The following is a 15,591-nucleotide window of genomic DNA, read 5'->3' as shown; positions in this document are numbered from 1 at the left end:
ACAGCACCAGGAAGCAAGTTAATAGAGGTGACGTTCACCAGGCTGGGATGTGGTGGAATCTAAGTCAAGGGCATTTGCACATGTATGAAAGATACTGAAGCACTGGAATTCTAGTGGGCTACCTCAGTGGGGGTCTTCTCTTCCTCATCCTGAAAGAAACTGCTCATCTCAAATGCTGTGCCTCTCTTTATGTGGTGGCAATATATTTAATTAGGCAGGAAATTTTCAGTGGGTGAGTAGAATTTTCAATAGGTTTTGAAATACCTTAAATTTTCTTCTGGAAGGTACAAAACAGACTGTAAAGCCAAACATAAGGGGACCACACCTGTTATGTGCTGTGCCTTTGAATGGAGAATTTGGAGAAGTTACTGTAGATTTTAGGCAAAACAGTAAACACTTTAGGAAACAGGTGACACAAAGTGAAACACTCCAAACTTGGGAATAATGGGTTTTGTGCTATAGTTTGCCTCCTTCTGTCCTTTCAAGCTGTTTCAGCTGTTTGGCTGTTGATTGAAAATGGAGAATTAACAGGAAGGGAACAGGCTGAACTGTGGTAGTGAGAAGAGAAGGCTTCAGGCAAAATCTAGAGGTCGCAGCTTCCAAAATGAAACAGTATGGACTCACCAGTGTAAGAACAGAGCAAGTGCTTGGACACATTTTAAGAATAAAAAAATAATAGCAAGTCTATAAGTAGTTGGCAAGAAGAGAAGGTAGATAAAAACAGACTTGAGTTCACTGTAGTGGTTCTGTGAGGTGTAACATTAAGACAGAGGTGCTAGTGAAGTTGACATCAAATCCACTTAAATCAATGCTGTTAAAGTTGATATGACAAAAATGCCTTTTAAGTGGCTTGCAAAGACCTACTTGTCTCTTCATATGACTGGGAGTTTACAAGCTGTGTTGGTCTTATGATATTAATTCCCCAGTGCATTAAGTGAAACCTGAGGTGAAATAAACACTTTATTATGTAAATAAAAATGGTTTGAGAGGTTGGAGACAGTCAGATACAAACTAGAATCACAGATCAGAATGAGTGTTCAGTTTTGCAGTCAGTCTTTTCTTAATGCCTGAGTTCCAAAATCTTGATAGCTTTACTGTCTTTGATTAAGTTGTCATTTAGGTCCCTGTGCTGGTGAAATGACTCTGAGATGACACATCTTGAAGAGCTAAAAAACCTAATTGCATTTTTAATTCAGTTAATTTCCAAACCCAGAATTACTAGACTGAGGTTTTCTTGCTTTAAATGTGACTTGATGGTACCAGATTTATTAACATCAAGATACTGTGAAACGAGGATTCCAGGCTGTGATTCATTGGAATATGGTAAGTGTGTTATTTGTCAGGTCACCCTTTCTCTAAATTTCTGATAAAAGCAGCTTTGCTTATTGGTTTTATGGAGTGTATGCCCTGTGTTTAGACTTGACTTCCTGATTGAAAGCTCTCTTGGCTTTGACTGTAAATGCATAGTTCACCCATCATACCTATCTCCCAGAAATGAGCAGTATGAAAGATGAAATATTTACAGTTCATCTTCAGGTCTTCTAAATAAAGCACTATTTGTAAATAAGTCAGGGCAAAAAAAGCTTTTGATCCTTCAGTCATGTGAGTGAAGACACAGTATTGATAGTAGTAAACCATAGTCAGGTGTTTGGCTAAATTCTTTGTTTATTCAAGATCATTCTTGTTTTTAACTTTCTTAGTCTTTGGAATTCCTTAACATTCCTTAGTCATTTAACTCCATCAGGTATCTTACAGAAAATTGCATAAATTAAAGAACCACCATATTTATGGCATCTTTGTGAATGAATTCTTCAAGTACTTAAGACAAACTCACTGTTTGAAATACATACTCAAAAGTATATTTGGTACAATAGGAATAAGTTCATCAATTCAGAGAAATTTGGTGGTTTGAATCTACTTTTATTGTTCAAGGTTGAAAGTAACTAGTTATTATTTTGAATTGCTCCAGAGGTTGTACATTGATACTGTATGCTACCCAGTTGTCTGTAATAAGTAGTGCAAAGACAACTTCAATGCTAATACTTTTTTGCACAGTGCTGTAGTCAGTATTAGCAATTAAACTCACCCTTGGTGTGGTCGTTGTACTCTGTCCCAGGGTCATTTAATGAAATGGACAGTCTCTGCATAGATAAAAGAAGTAATCAGGCCATAGCACAGCAGAGCTCTGCAGAAGCTGATTTCCTCTGGGTCTCAACACTGTGATGCAGAGCAAATATCAATTTTACAAAGACTTAATGGCTTAAGATCATTAAGCAACTTGGTATTCAGATAAACTTACTAAGTTGGAATCAACCCCCTGCATTCTGAACTGATTTCTTTGTGCACACTTAGTGCTTTCCCCATTACTACTTAGTGTAAGCAATAAAATAAATGAGATTGGAAACTTATTTTGGATTTTCTCCTGTTGTGGGGTTTTCAGAGCTCTAGGGTCACCAGGCTGGATCTCATTATTAAAGTCACTCAGGTAATGATGTTGATGTTTAGTTATTCCTTAGAGACAGAAAAGATTTTCTCCTTACTATGATTGCTTTTGCCAAACTGTGCTATTTATATAGTTTGCTCAATTTATCTTCATGGCTCTGATTTCTGAAGCAGTGTGTGAGAGATGTTCCATGGTAACTCCTGTGTCACCTTTCTTATGCTGTGTCTGTGTGCTGCTTTTGGCTGGGATGGAGGTCATTTTCCTTATGGTACCTGGTATGGGGCTGTTTGGGATTTGTGCTGGAACCAGTGTTGATAACATAAGGATGTTGTAGTTACTGCTGGGCAGGGCTTACACGTCATAGCTTTTCCTGCTTCTCACCTCACCCCACCAGTGAGAATGCTGGGGGTTCACAAGGAACTGGGGGGAGACATGGCCAGGACAAGTGACCCCAGTTGGTTATTCCACATCACCTGGCATCATCCTGAGCAGTAAAACCGTGGGGAAGGTTGGTGAGGGTCATCTGCTTGGGGGCTGGCTGGGCATCACTTGGTAGGTGGTGAGCAGTTTGAATTTGCATCACCTCTGGGATTTAAACCTTTCTTTCTTTGTTTTCCTTTTTATTATAATTTTTATTACTGTTATTATTTTATTTAAATTGAACCATACTTATCCCTTGAGTTTTCTTACTTTTACCCTTCCAGTTCTCTTCTTCCCCATCCTGCTGGAGGATGAAGGTAATGAGCAGCTGTGTGGTGCTTAGTTGCCAGCTGGGGTTAAACCATGGCTGTCTGAAATAGAAGCAGTCTTAAGTACACTGCTTTTGTTAGTACTTTTATCAGTATCTTACTGTTGTGCCAGTAATAGTGTTGGTGGCCTGATTCTTTCCTTTTTCATTTGAGTTTGTGTGTTCTAGGCCTTTCCTGGGATAATGTGTTGCTGGGAGGAGGAAATTCCATACTGGAGACAGTGCCTTCCCAAAATCCAGTAGTAGGGGGAACAGCAGCCACAGGGTAGTTGCTCTTGTAGGTGGTTGTACCTGCCATGACAACATAGTGTAAGAAATGTGGGGGTAATAATGGCACTGAGAATCAGGTGGTTTATACTGCAGCATCCACAGGGCACTCAGTTCCACTCTGTTTCTTCATATTTTGAGGTGAAGGTGCTTCAAGAGCTTGAGAAAATGAAACTAATAGCGCCTGTGACCATCAACACTGCACAACCATGCTTTATTATTTTATCAGAAAGGATGAGTCTGCTCAAAGCCAAATGAGCCCTTGTCAGCATGAAGCCTACTGAATTTGTACATTACATGTTCTGCCATTCAGTGTTTTTTGAAAAGGGAAGTTTTCAAAACAGTGTGTGGCACTTCCATATGAAAGAATTTAAATTCTAACCTCATTACATGGGCAGAAATGCCTTCTGCTAGACCAGGTTACTCATGGCCCCCTGGCCTTGAGCACTTCCAGAGATGGGGCATCCACAGCTTCTCTGGACAACCTGTTCAGTGCCTCACCACCCTCACAGTAAAGAATTTCTTCTGTATCTAAACCTGTCCTCCTTTAGTTTGAAGTAATCTATTCCTGCCCTGTCCCAGCACGATCACAGGATCCTCTCCACCTTTCTTGTGGGGTTTTAGGTACTGGAAGGCCACAATTAGCATCTCACCAGCTCTGTCTTCATAGGAGGGGCACTCCATCCCTCTGATCATCTTGGTGGTGTCCCCTGGACTCAGTCCATCAGGTCCAGGTCTGTCCTGTGCTGGGACCCCAGAGCTGGTGCAGCCCTGCAGGTGGGGTCTCAGCAGAGCAGAGGGGCAGAATCCCCTCCCTTGAACTGCTGGTTGTGCTGCTTTGGATGCACCCCAGCATCTCTCCCAGAAAGAAATAAATAAAAAGCAGTACTGAAATGTACCCAGAATGTATTTCCTCTTACTTTTTTAAAATTTAAATATTTATTGGAAATTTGGGTTTTGAATCTACTTTTACAAAATGCTGCTCAATTTTTTTTAGAGTTCTTTTTGCATTGCCTGTGGGATTTATATGGAACAGCATGAATAAGTTTGTTTCACAGCATTACTCAATTTCTTTCGGAAAGACTCCAAGCACAAGCAGGTCTCAGTAGGCTTTGCAAGATAGATACAGCAGGTTATGAGGACACACATCTGAAGGTATATGTTTGCAAGAACCTACTGTAAAACTTCTTATATAAATTTCATGCATAAAACCGAAAGCTTTTTGTGGTCTGAAGCTGGTAATAATCAAATGGGGCATCTTAACAGATGTCTTTTTGCACTTGCTAGCATTAAGTCAAACCTTCCCTGAGGGCTACATTTGCTTTTCAGCAAAACCCACTTTGGATTATCTTTCCATCCCCCACCTCCTAAAAAAAGCAAGGCTATAGAGTAGTGGATGTATACAAGGAAATTGCTCATGAACTTTTAGGTTATTAGCATGTATAGTGAGGGAGATTTTTGAAACAGACTTTTTCTATTTCTAATTTCAGACGATGTGTAGTCTGTTGTTCTACTTTATAATGAAAGCTCCTGGTCATAAGAGATAATACTTAATTAGTTACTAACTTTTCCCTTTAAATTAGCTAGAATGAGCATTAAATTATCTGTCTCCATTGTCAGTCAGCAGATATTTATAATTTGGGCCTTTAATAAAAATTTCATATTAGTCACATTTAGCTTTCTAGCTTTTCCTAATTTTTGCTTTTTATTATCAATCATAGTAATGCATGCTGCCTGCCCTGTGATATGGACAACTGATGCCCTTCATGTAAGGAATGAAAGAAATGTAATTTATCCACAGAAAGTCTAATGTTTGTACGTGCTTCCTGAAAAAACCTCAGAAATGGTAGCCTAACTGTAGCAGAATCCATCCTGTGCTCATAAAGGATGCAGATAAAGCTATGAATACATTTTATGGATCAGATGGGATTTAGCCTGAAGGAAAATATAGGATTAGTTAGAATGGCAAAGATATATGATAGATGTTTTTGAAAAACGTTCCTTTGTTTGGAGGAGTACATGTGTGTTTTGCTAAAAATCTGGGTATGTGACTTGAAGGCATGAAGTCTTTGCATCCCTTTTCTTAGGGCAGTTTCTCTGTAGTTCAGGCTGCTGTCAGTAACAGCCCTTGGGGATGAATGAGCAGAAAAACCCCAGTGATATTCTGAAAGGTAGAATGGCAACTGCTGATGTATATGTAGGCTAAATGAGTTGTTGTTTCCCTGAGGCTTGGAAGTTAGCTATTAATCCAGTTTGCTTTGACATTCAGTCTTTTTATAAATTAGTATATTATGTATCAGCACTGGGGCAAAAATCTCAAGGGGGTCAGATAAATGGTTCTGTTTGAAATGTTCGGGTTGAGCACTGATAGATCTACTTTTTAATGAAATACATCTTAGAAAATAAAAAAAGAATAGTAAACGTTTTTTGAGTCTAATGCAAAAAATCATGTCTTCCATGCCTTGTATCATGCAGTTTGGTGGACTAATTGGAATGCATTCCCGAACTAGGATATATTATACAATGAGATGGACATAAGAAGAGCACCTAAATAATGGCTTTTTTTTCCCTGAAGTGCAGTTAGACGTGAATGAAAATGTCAGATATCTCTCACATGAAAGAAATTGAGCCTCAGCTAAGACTTATTTTTACCTCTGCTGCTCCAGCATTACCAGATGGACAGTTTAATTTCTTAAGATCTGCTTGGTGTCGGGCTGTCAGTGATAAATTCCCTGAAAAACCTAGTGCTCCCAGAGGCATCATGTGTTTTTCCATCTTCTGCTTCTCCTCAGTGGCTGAGAAGACCAAAGAGCAGGTGTCCAATGTTGGGGGAGCCGTGGTGACGGGGGTGACGGCGGTGGCGCAGAAAACGGTGGAAGGAGCCGGGAACATTGCTGCAGCCACTGGCTTGGTGAAGAAGGACCAGTTGGCCAAGCAGGTTGGTTTATTTGCAGTCTCTTCCAGGTGAAGAAGTGAGCAGTGAGGGGCTCATGAACTGAGAGGCAGATGGGGTACTTTCTGTCTCTCAGTTGTATGAATACAAGATTGCGTTGTGCCAAACAAACAGCAAAGATGTCTGCTGTTTATAGCTTGTATTTTGAGTGGCTTGCAGGATCTGGGAACTTGAGTAGGATTAGGCATGGGACTTCACTAATCAGAAGTGTTTTAGTTAATTTGGATCATGGTTTAAAGTGTGATCTAGTGGTGGTTCTGAACTCAGGAGCCTCTAGTGGAGACCAGCTGCTGTAGGATAGCTATTTAGTTTTGTGAAAATATAACTGTTTTTGCTTTTCAATCCCAAATTACTGGGAATCTGCTGGTACTGAAAGGTCAAACAGCAAATCTCAGGTTTAACAGCACAATTTGTATCCTCTCTAGTTGTAGAGAGGAGGGTTTGTGTGCCAATCCACTGACTGGTTAGACACATTGCATCTCAAGTCAAGATCTATCTGGAGAGTCACTGTCTTCCATTACTACAGTGACACTATCTCAAAAATGCCTCTAAATAGCCTCAATTATGTAGATCAGCTTTGCTCTAGGTCATCCTATGAAACACTGTAGGTATTTTTAATCATGCACTGTAGTTAATATTCTTCCACTGACACTAGGTGAAAAGTGACCCCGGCTGGCAGGAACAATGCTTTCCAAAATGTGTGGAGTGGTTTTTTTAAGAGACAAAAATAACTCAGAAGACACAAATGCCTCCTTCTGTGCTGGTTTTTGCATGAACCTTTGAGAGTTAGACAAAAGTAGGATTAGGAAGAGTATTTAATATTTACACAAAAATGTGGCTGTCATGGAAATGAGCATGAAGTTCTATTGTGTATCTTATTTGCAGCAAGTGTCCAGAGGAGCTGGAAAAATGGAATCCTTAAAAAATTGAGTTTTTTATCCTTGTTGGAGTGCAGTCCTGTCTGTCTGACAAATCTTATTGGTGCTTTACTATGGGGAGCAGAAAGGGCTGTTAGATTGTGGTAGGCATTCATTGCACTGTGGTAGATTGTCTGGGAAGCATCTCACAAGCAGTTTCATTCTCTTTCAAATCAATATTCCTGGGGGATTTTTTTAGCCCTTTTTTTTTTCACCTATAAGTAACATGGTGCTTTTGATGCGGTCATGGATCTTGGTAAAAGCTGTGTGGGAAGATTTGCAAAATGGAGAATCTAATGACCTGCCAGGGGATACATGAATATAGCATGGTCACAGTAGTCTCTGCTCTTCATTTCTGCGAAAGCTCTTCTGTAGTTTTATGCTGAGAATATTCTTTTCTGTTCACAGCTCTTGAAACTCAGTGTAATAAGGATCATCACTGCTGTAATGCACAATTACCCCCTTTAGTATTGACCATAACTAATGCCTTTTTATCTCTCTCTGTAGGGAGAGATCCCTGTAATTATCAAGTATAAAGCAAATGTCTGCTGACTTTCATTTCAATCTCTTTTCTGTATTGTAAAGCTTAAATATAAGTCGTGATGGCTGTAACAAAATCACATCTGTGAAATGAAAGAAGATCCATAATGTACATGCATATTTATATTAATAGCAACATTATTCTGAACAGGTGTTTTGTTCTGTAGATATGTAAAATCATTCATTTGAGGCTTGATACTGATATTTTTAGACTGAGATTCTCAGTCATCTATGCAGTATGGCCATGTAGCTGACAAATATCTGTGACTGCTCTTGGATTGCCTTGTACCTTTGTCTTTTACTGGTTCTGGAAGGGATGAGTGGCCATTTAGAAAATGGTAATATCAGCCCTGAGTAACATGTAGTTACTTTAAAACCTGGTGGGTTTTCATTCCTTTGCAGCTTGGAGGCACATGAGATAGCTTTTTCTTGGATTTTTCAGGTAGACTGACAGTTTGGTAGGGCAGGAGTGGGCATCCAGGGTAGCAGTGGGACCTCAGAGAAAGCAGGTGAGCCTTTCTGAGATAACAGAAGGCGCCAACCAGGCATTGAGTATCAATGTAACTTTTTTAAATTTATCTCTCCCTGCAAGGTTATGTGTGTTAGGTCTGCTTGCCTGTGGGAAAGCTTGCAGTCTTGTGTAGTGGCTGGCATTTTTCTTGTCCTGTGATGGAAGTTTGGGTTTGACTTTCAGCTAATTAAAAACACTATTTTTTTTTAAACCTGTGGGTACAATGATACTTATGCTGAGGAAATAAGTAGCAAATTCTTAGTAAAACTCTTTCTTAAGGAGTTTCTCCAAGCTGGCCAGTGCAGCCTTAAAAGCTGGCGTGCTTTGGAGCATGAAGCAGAAGCTGAAGCAGCCAAGTGAGGCCAGGCTGGAGGCTGCTGTGACACCCCCTGTCACCCACCTGCCCTGCAGCTGGTGTGAGCAGGCAGTGTGGAGTGACAGCTGAGACAGTGACAGACAGGGGTGACTTCAGAGTGCCCGTCTCAGGCTGCCTGGGGGATTTCTGCTTTGGCAGAAGCTCGCTGCTAATCACAGCCAGGGTGGTGGTGGTGGTTTGTAGGCTCAAATTAATTATGAAAGGGCTAATTTACTGCAAGCAGTATTTTACTGAATCATAAAACATTTATTGTGTGCCCGTGTGTGTTTTGTTTCTGTGTTCTATGTGTCTTCGAAGTGAGTTTTTAAAGAGTAAAAATTACTGATAGCTGCATTTAATGCAGAGATAAACATGAATGTTCTATTTGCAAGTCAGCCTTGAATGTATGGATAAAAATGGGTGGGGGGTGTACCAGCAACTGAATGTATTATGTATCATATTTTGAAAACAAAATATGGATTACAAAGTTTGTTTTCAGATAGTTAATTAACCAATTGAAGTTCTTAACCTCACTGAATCCATGTCATTTGGTTCCCTGGCATCTCAAGAATAAACAGTTGCCAACTTCTATGATTTCCATGCTGAATAATTTTATTTTTACTGTTCTGGTGCCATAATTCCCAGTCAAGCTGAAATGTCAAGGTTCTTTGAGTACCCTATGGTGCTATAGTCATATGGATTTCATGTGCTCGAAGTTCTCCTAAAGTAAACAGAACAACAGGTCTTGTCCCTAAGATTTTTGGTTTCTATATGGATCATCTTTGGTATCTCTGTGTGCTAAATCCTTTTTCTTTTTATAGTGTCTCTTGATTTAACACATTTGCAATAAATAGCTCTGAAAACACAAAGTTACAGTAGCATATAACAAGTAGGTAGGCAATATGCTTCCTGAGGAGCTAATACAACTCATTGGTTTAATTATGAAGCTTTCAGTGAAAAAGCCTGTGTCAAGACTGACAATTTAGGCATTAGGTATTTTCTTCTGTAGAAAATGGGTATTAAGCAGGAGCCCTTGCTAATTGCATTTAATGTGAAAATTAACAGCAAAAGCAATGGCAAGTTAGCTCTATCTCCCCTTCCCACCCCCTGCCTTTCCTGGCACTCCTTAGAATTCAAGCAGTGTCATAGCATAAACACTCGGTGAAGTGGAACAGCTTTAGAGTATTTCTTGCCTTACTACTTTTCCTTTCTAGAGCAGCTAATCTTGTGAACCACCAACATTTTCCACAGACATGATCCTTTGTTCAGAGCCAGGGTGAATGAATCTACTTTGGGGAATCACTATAATCAAATATAAAATTTTGTAGAAGCCTTTTTGATCCTTCTTACAGGCAAGCTCCATGAGACATGGTACGTTGCTCAGACATGATGAAACACCTTTTAATTTTGGTGAGAGCAACTCAGTTTTGATTAAGACACGAAACATCACAGTGCACTCCAGTTATCTGTTATTTGTTCATTTGGGAAACCTTACTAGTAGAAGGAATGCAAACCCTGTGAGTGTCTCTGAGAATTGCCTTTCAGTAGCAGAAGGAAGGATACTTTTTTGCTTTATTAAACATCAGTTTCTTGAATGTAAGCAATACCACTTCTTTCAAAGATATCTGATTTGTCTTGTTGCAAGTTGAGATTCCTGTGTGTTCCCAAAGAACACACATCTGTAGTTTAAAAGACCAAAAAAGCTGCATATGAAATCCTGAGATTTTGCAATTTGATTTTAAAAATGGAGATCAGTTTAGAAACCCTTCTGTAACAGTCTTAGGCAGAATTAACCTAGGGATGACATTTGACTTCTGCTTAAATTATCTTGGATATCAGTTTCCAAAGCTTGAATATCAACATTAAACTCCCCACACTGCTTTAGTGCTCTCCTTGTTACCTACATACTATAAAAATGTCTAGCTTGGTAATTGAAAAGCTTCAACAAGGTGTTTTTTTGTTTTGTCTCTTTTTATCTTTTTGAGATCTATTTAGCATATTTTCTTTGCTACAGTGCCACAATACTGACATGCCACATGGAAAATTCCTAGAACGTTAAAAATTAATTTTAATGTACTTTTTTGTTGTAAATAAAATTCTAGAATTAGGTCTAATCATTGCAGAGTTTGGATGTAGGTGGCAATTTGTATTTTGATAGAATGTGAAGATCTCCAGGCTCTGTGACCGCTTTAATGTTGAGTATACTGTAGTGGATGCTTGGCTTATTGAAGGATCACCATTCCCCATCTTTCCAGTCCATAGGTTAGTCAACTAATTTTGAAAAGCTTGCATAAAAACACAAAGGAAAAACTGTGGAGCAAAGATGTCCAATTTCCTTTTTCAGAAAGGGAATTAAGGTGTTTTTTTTAACTTTGCATTCCATTTTTTGCTGTTTGCTAGATGTGTCTCAAAAAGGCCATTATACCCCTATGAAAAGCAGGCTGCTAAGTGCAAGTTGCATGAGACTGAAACTGTTGTTCTTTAGTTGGAGCAAGCAGATCTCCCACAGTATTTAGTATGAGCAAAACATCACCCCTGTATGATTTGAGGAAACTTCAGTAAGATTTTGATGTGCCAAATGCAGAAGTGACCTCCACCAATGAACTTCTGAGGTTAAATATTTTCTGTAGAAAAAATTTTCCAGAAAAGTGTTTTCTGTAGAGCAAGCAGGCTTTAGAGGGGTACAGCATCTAATTGCCCTCCTCAACTTCTCCTTCCTGTGTATGACTCTAGTAAAGGTTACAGTAGAGGATGGATAAGTTTGATTGAGTGTATTAAATATTCTAGTTCCCTAGAAGGTCTGACCCTTTATGCCTGAGGCAAGCAGTGCCACTTTGTCTTGTGCAGTGTAGAGAGATGGACTTTCTGGTCGTTCAGGGTGGGCCTCACCTTTGTTCTGGTGTGACACTCCTGCCTGCTGTGTGGGAACGTTTACAGCAATGGTTTGGAAGCATAAAATGATTTGGGTTGGAAGGGGCTTTTAAGATCACCTAGTTCCAACCCCCCTGCCACAAGCAGGACACCTTCCACTATTGAGGTTGCTCCATACCCCATCAACCTGGCCCTGCAAGCTTGCACAGTGTGGTTTCTGGTGGGATAACTAGCACACAGTCTTTCTCAAGGAAACCGAAGTGGTTTAGGTGATTTATAGGCAAAGACCTGCTCAAATAGTTACAGATCAACATCAGTCAGAAAACACTTGCTCTCAAATTTCTATTTGAATCTTCATGTGCAGAGCATATAGTCCGGAGTTGGTTTTCTTTTTCCCCTTATCATTTTATTCTTGATCTCTGTGTAATGTATGAGTGGCTGCTGCAAAACAAAGAGGATACTTAGCAATTGTTAGCTGTGTTTGCTTTTCTAATGTCTGTAGATTGATTGAGAGTGGAAGAATGAGGGATAGATTTCCCATTAGGGGATCCACACTGCTCGGGAGCTGATTCACAGAGGACCCTCTTAAGAAAAAGCCTTTGTTAGCTATTTCTCTAAGTTCTTGAAAGAAGTGGAACTGTCAACGTGCTGGCATAACTCTTTGATTGTAGCATAGCTGGACTGATTTATTTTGGTAGAGCTTTTCTTGCTGCTCTCAGAATTAATGATGGTGTGTTGTACTAAAATATCTATAAGAAATTCATTGTATAAAGCTAATGCATATTCTAGAAACAGCAAACTCTGATTTGTTATGAATCATAAGGCACCCTTAGGCAGGTGATATTAAAGTTTCAAACCTGCTTTATGTACACAGTCCAATCTCTTTCTCATGACAGCACATGTATTTTTTTGATGGCAAAGCTCATGACTCATCTAGGTTGTACAGAGGTATGAATGTCAGTAGACCTGTGAAATTGTGTTGCAATCCAGTATGACTTGTGAGTGTTGAAATGCAAGTGGCTTTGATTTAGTGATTGGAATTTATTTTGGAAGCACATTTCAGTTGCAGTAGAGGCCACTCAATGCAGTTTCATTAATGCAGTTCTGTTTTATCTTGGTGTTTCCACATGGGCAAGCCTCCATATGTGGCTTAGTATATGTTGATACTGCCTGATGGCACAGTAAAGAGCAGTGTGGAGTGTGTGAAGCAGACTCCAATGTTTACAGGAAATTTTATTTGATGAAATGTGCTAATGATGCCCACAGAAAATATGCTGATTAATAGGGAGGGTAAAGAAGTCACAGAGCCAGCAAGGAGATACAATGTTTTTCTTTTGCTTTATAAGATTTTTCTTACCTGTCACTTCCTTCTTGGCAGGTATGTGCACATTCTTGTAGGACTTCTGGATGTGAGCAGATTAATTTTATGTCACTTTTAACACCTGGGTTTGAATTATTTAAAATTAGGCTGGGCAATATAGAAATAAATGTGCACAGAAAATAACAATACTTGGGGTTGAAAAAGCAGAAAGTGGAAGATAGATGACTGTAGATAGAAGTGCTAGAGTTTTTGTGTTTGTTGAAGAGGGTGTTGAAGTGCTGGTAGAACTTTGAATATCATCTTATGCTTGACCTCCCTGGTTGGCAGATAAAATAGTTTTCCTACTGTGGGGCATGTCGCCGGTGTTTTTTCTCAGAGGGCAAAGTAGTAGTTGAAGGAAAGCCTTGTTCTCTCTGTCAGAGAGTTTCCATATCTGTGACCTAAGCAGAACTTGAGGAAAGAAAGCTCGTTAGGTGTTATCAAAATATCCTGGAGGTTATTGCTCTTCATTAATTCAGGAGCAAATGTCAGTGTAATAAAGGTCTTGGAGTTTTCCTGGTTTCCTAATGGCTTCCATGCTGTGAGAACATTTTAGTGCAGGCTGATATTCAGGGTCTACCTGCTGCCTTCACTGCTTCTGACTGTAATTCCTAATTATCTGTGAGAGATTTAGTTAAGGAGCTTTTGGGGGGCATCATATTGTACTTTGTTTTCTAGCAATTGCTTAACCTCAGGTTTATCTTTGGCTGTGGAGAAATTAAGTACCCCCATCTTAATCTGAATATACCTGTCTCCCTTGGTCTTCAAGAAGAATTGTTTGTCAGCTGATAGAAGGGTAAACACATTCTCCACTAGGAGTTGTTCATGTCCAATGAGAAACTATTTGTAAAGTCTTCAAATAGAACACAATTTTTATTTTCTTGTTCTTCAACTTATGAGAGAGAAGCAAAAGACATTCTCCATCATCCTTTACTAGGAGTCTGCCTTTTGCATTTATTGTAAGGACTTGCTTGTCTGCAGTCTGCTCTGTTTCCTCCTTCTTCTTTACTCTGGTCTCCCTTCCACCTCCCATAGCGTCCATCTTCTTTTTCCAGGTAACTTACCTATGGCCATTGCATTATGGAATTCTCTCAGGCTGACTATGGAACCAGTTCCATTTTGTAATGTCCCAGTTTTTCCTATGTATCCATCTATGGAATTTCATGCAGTACTCACAGAATTTTTTTTTCCTGTTCTAAATAGTTGCCAATCCTATGCTAAATACTCAGGAAGGTGCTACTTGGTGAGAGGAATACTTCTGAGTTCATTTGGGGATGATATATGTTCTTGCCAGCTCTTCCTGTTCTTGCCCACTTTGTGTGAAAGATTCAGCAGTTTCAGATGGGGCATAGTTTCATGTAGCTCATGATAGCTGGGCAAATTGTGAAGTGGCAACTTATGGTAAGGGTTTTGCAAACTTAAAGCTGTCTGCTTAGGATATTCTGCCATGTGTCAGTGCTTCTTTGCTCTGCTGGCCAAGGAGGAGTGGGTAAACCTTGGAAGGTAAGAAGCTTAAATGTGGTTCATTCTGCGCCTATCTGGGAGTCATTGTCTCCAGAGGATTTGTGATGGTAGCTGGTTCTTGATGTTGTAAAAGCCAAGGACTGCAGCTGGCAGGTTTTTTTAGCTAGCAGTGAAAGTTTATGGTGCTGAAATGACATTTTGGCGAAGCACTGCAATGTGTGTTTGTGTCTGCCAGTCTGTTCAGCAGAGCCCTGCAGCGGGATGTTTAATAGGCATGAGTAGCAAATTGGGGTCTTGGATTGATGTGATGATGAGGGTTGTGTAAACTTCAAGAACTGAAATGTGGAGTAAATACTTCTCTGTGGAGATAGAGATGACTCTGTATTTTCAGAATGTCAATCCAATGTCATCTCCCTCCTGATGAAATCCTGTAGGTTAAGAGGGAGAGGGAGGATGCAAGTAAGGTGGGATGCTTTATTGGGACTACCTAATTACTGGCAGTGCTGTTACTGTTACAGAAGAAAGGAAGCTTATATCATCAGAGGATAATTAGCAAGTAGTAGTGTAATATGATATACACCATTTTTGTGACTATTTTAACCACTGATAGAACTTAAATAATCTGTGGAGTAATTGATAAAAGCTTGGACAGAGCTTGCAGATGTCTGGGACTTTTTTGAAGCTGTTAGGACATAATGAAAGAGATGATCCATATTTCCCACAGTAAACTGTCATTAAACTCTGGCTATTAGCTGCTTTCAACTGTGTTAATTTGTTTGCTAGAGGAGGTTAAGTGGCCTGGATAAGGATGATTGGTAATAATTTTTCATTTTTTAAGTACTTGTCTCAGAGTATTTCAAAAGCTTCCATGATATATCTGGACACTAGAATTTGTTACTGGACAAAACTACATTAAATGTCTCAGAAATGCATCTGAACTTTTAGATTGGAAACTTTTTTTTTTTTGCCAGTGGCTTATTTAATGCAAAATATTCCTTATGAGGAAACTGGAGGTGTAAGCTGCTAAAGTTGTCCTTCAAAAAACCATGCTTTTTGCAAGCCTGAAGCTGGCAGAAAGCCTGATTCTGAAGTGTATTGGACATATTGATTGCCCTCCAAACTTTTGGTGTTAGCTTTCAGGGCTATTTCCTTTTGCTTTATT

General features: G+C 39.5%; 1 protein-coding gene across 2 annotated transcripts in view; it reads left to right on the top strand.

Moving 5' to 3' along the window:
- Window positions 1-15,591, top strand: part of SNCA (synuclein alpha) — a 62,316-nt gene that overhangs the window by 8,422 nt on the left and 38,303 nt on the right. For both annotated transcript variants that reach the window (XM_005485370.2, XM_005485369.2), the window contains one exon: window positions 6,251-6,396. In XM_005485370.2, coding sequence (XP_005485427.1) covers window positions 6,251-6,396 — 146 coding nt within the window. The remainder of the gene's footprint in view (window positions 1-6,250; window positions 6,397-15,591) is intronic.

Source organism: Zonotrichia albicollis, chromosome 5 (genome assembly GCF_047830755.1).
Source record: "Zonotrichia albicollis isolate bZonAlb1 chromosome 5, bZonAlb1.hap1, whole genome shotgun sequence".
In the NCBI taxonomy this organism is placed as follows: Eukaryota; Metazoa; Chordata; class Aves; order Passeriformes; family Passerellidae; genus Zonotrichia; species Zonotrichia albicollis.
This window is presented reverse-complemented; position numbering and strand designations above follow the sequence as displayed.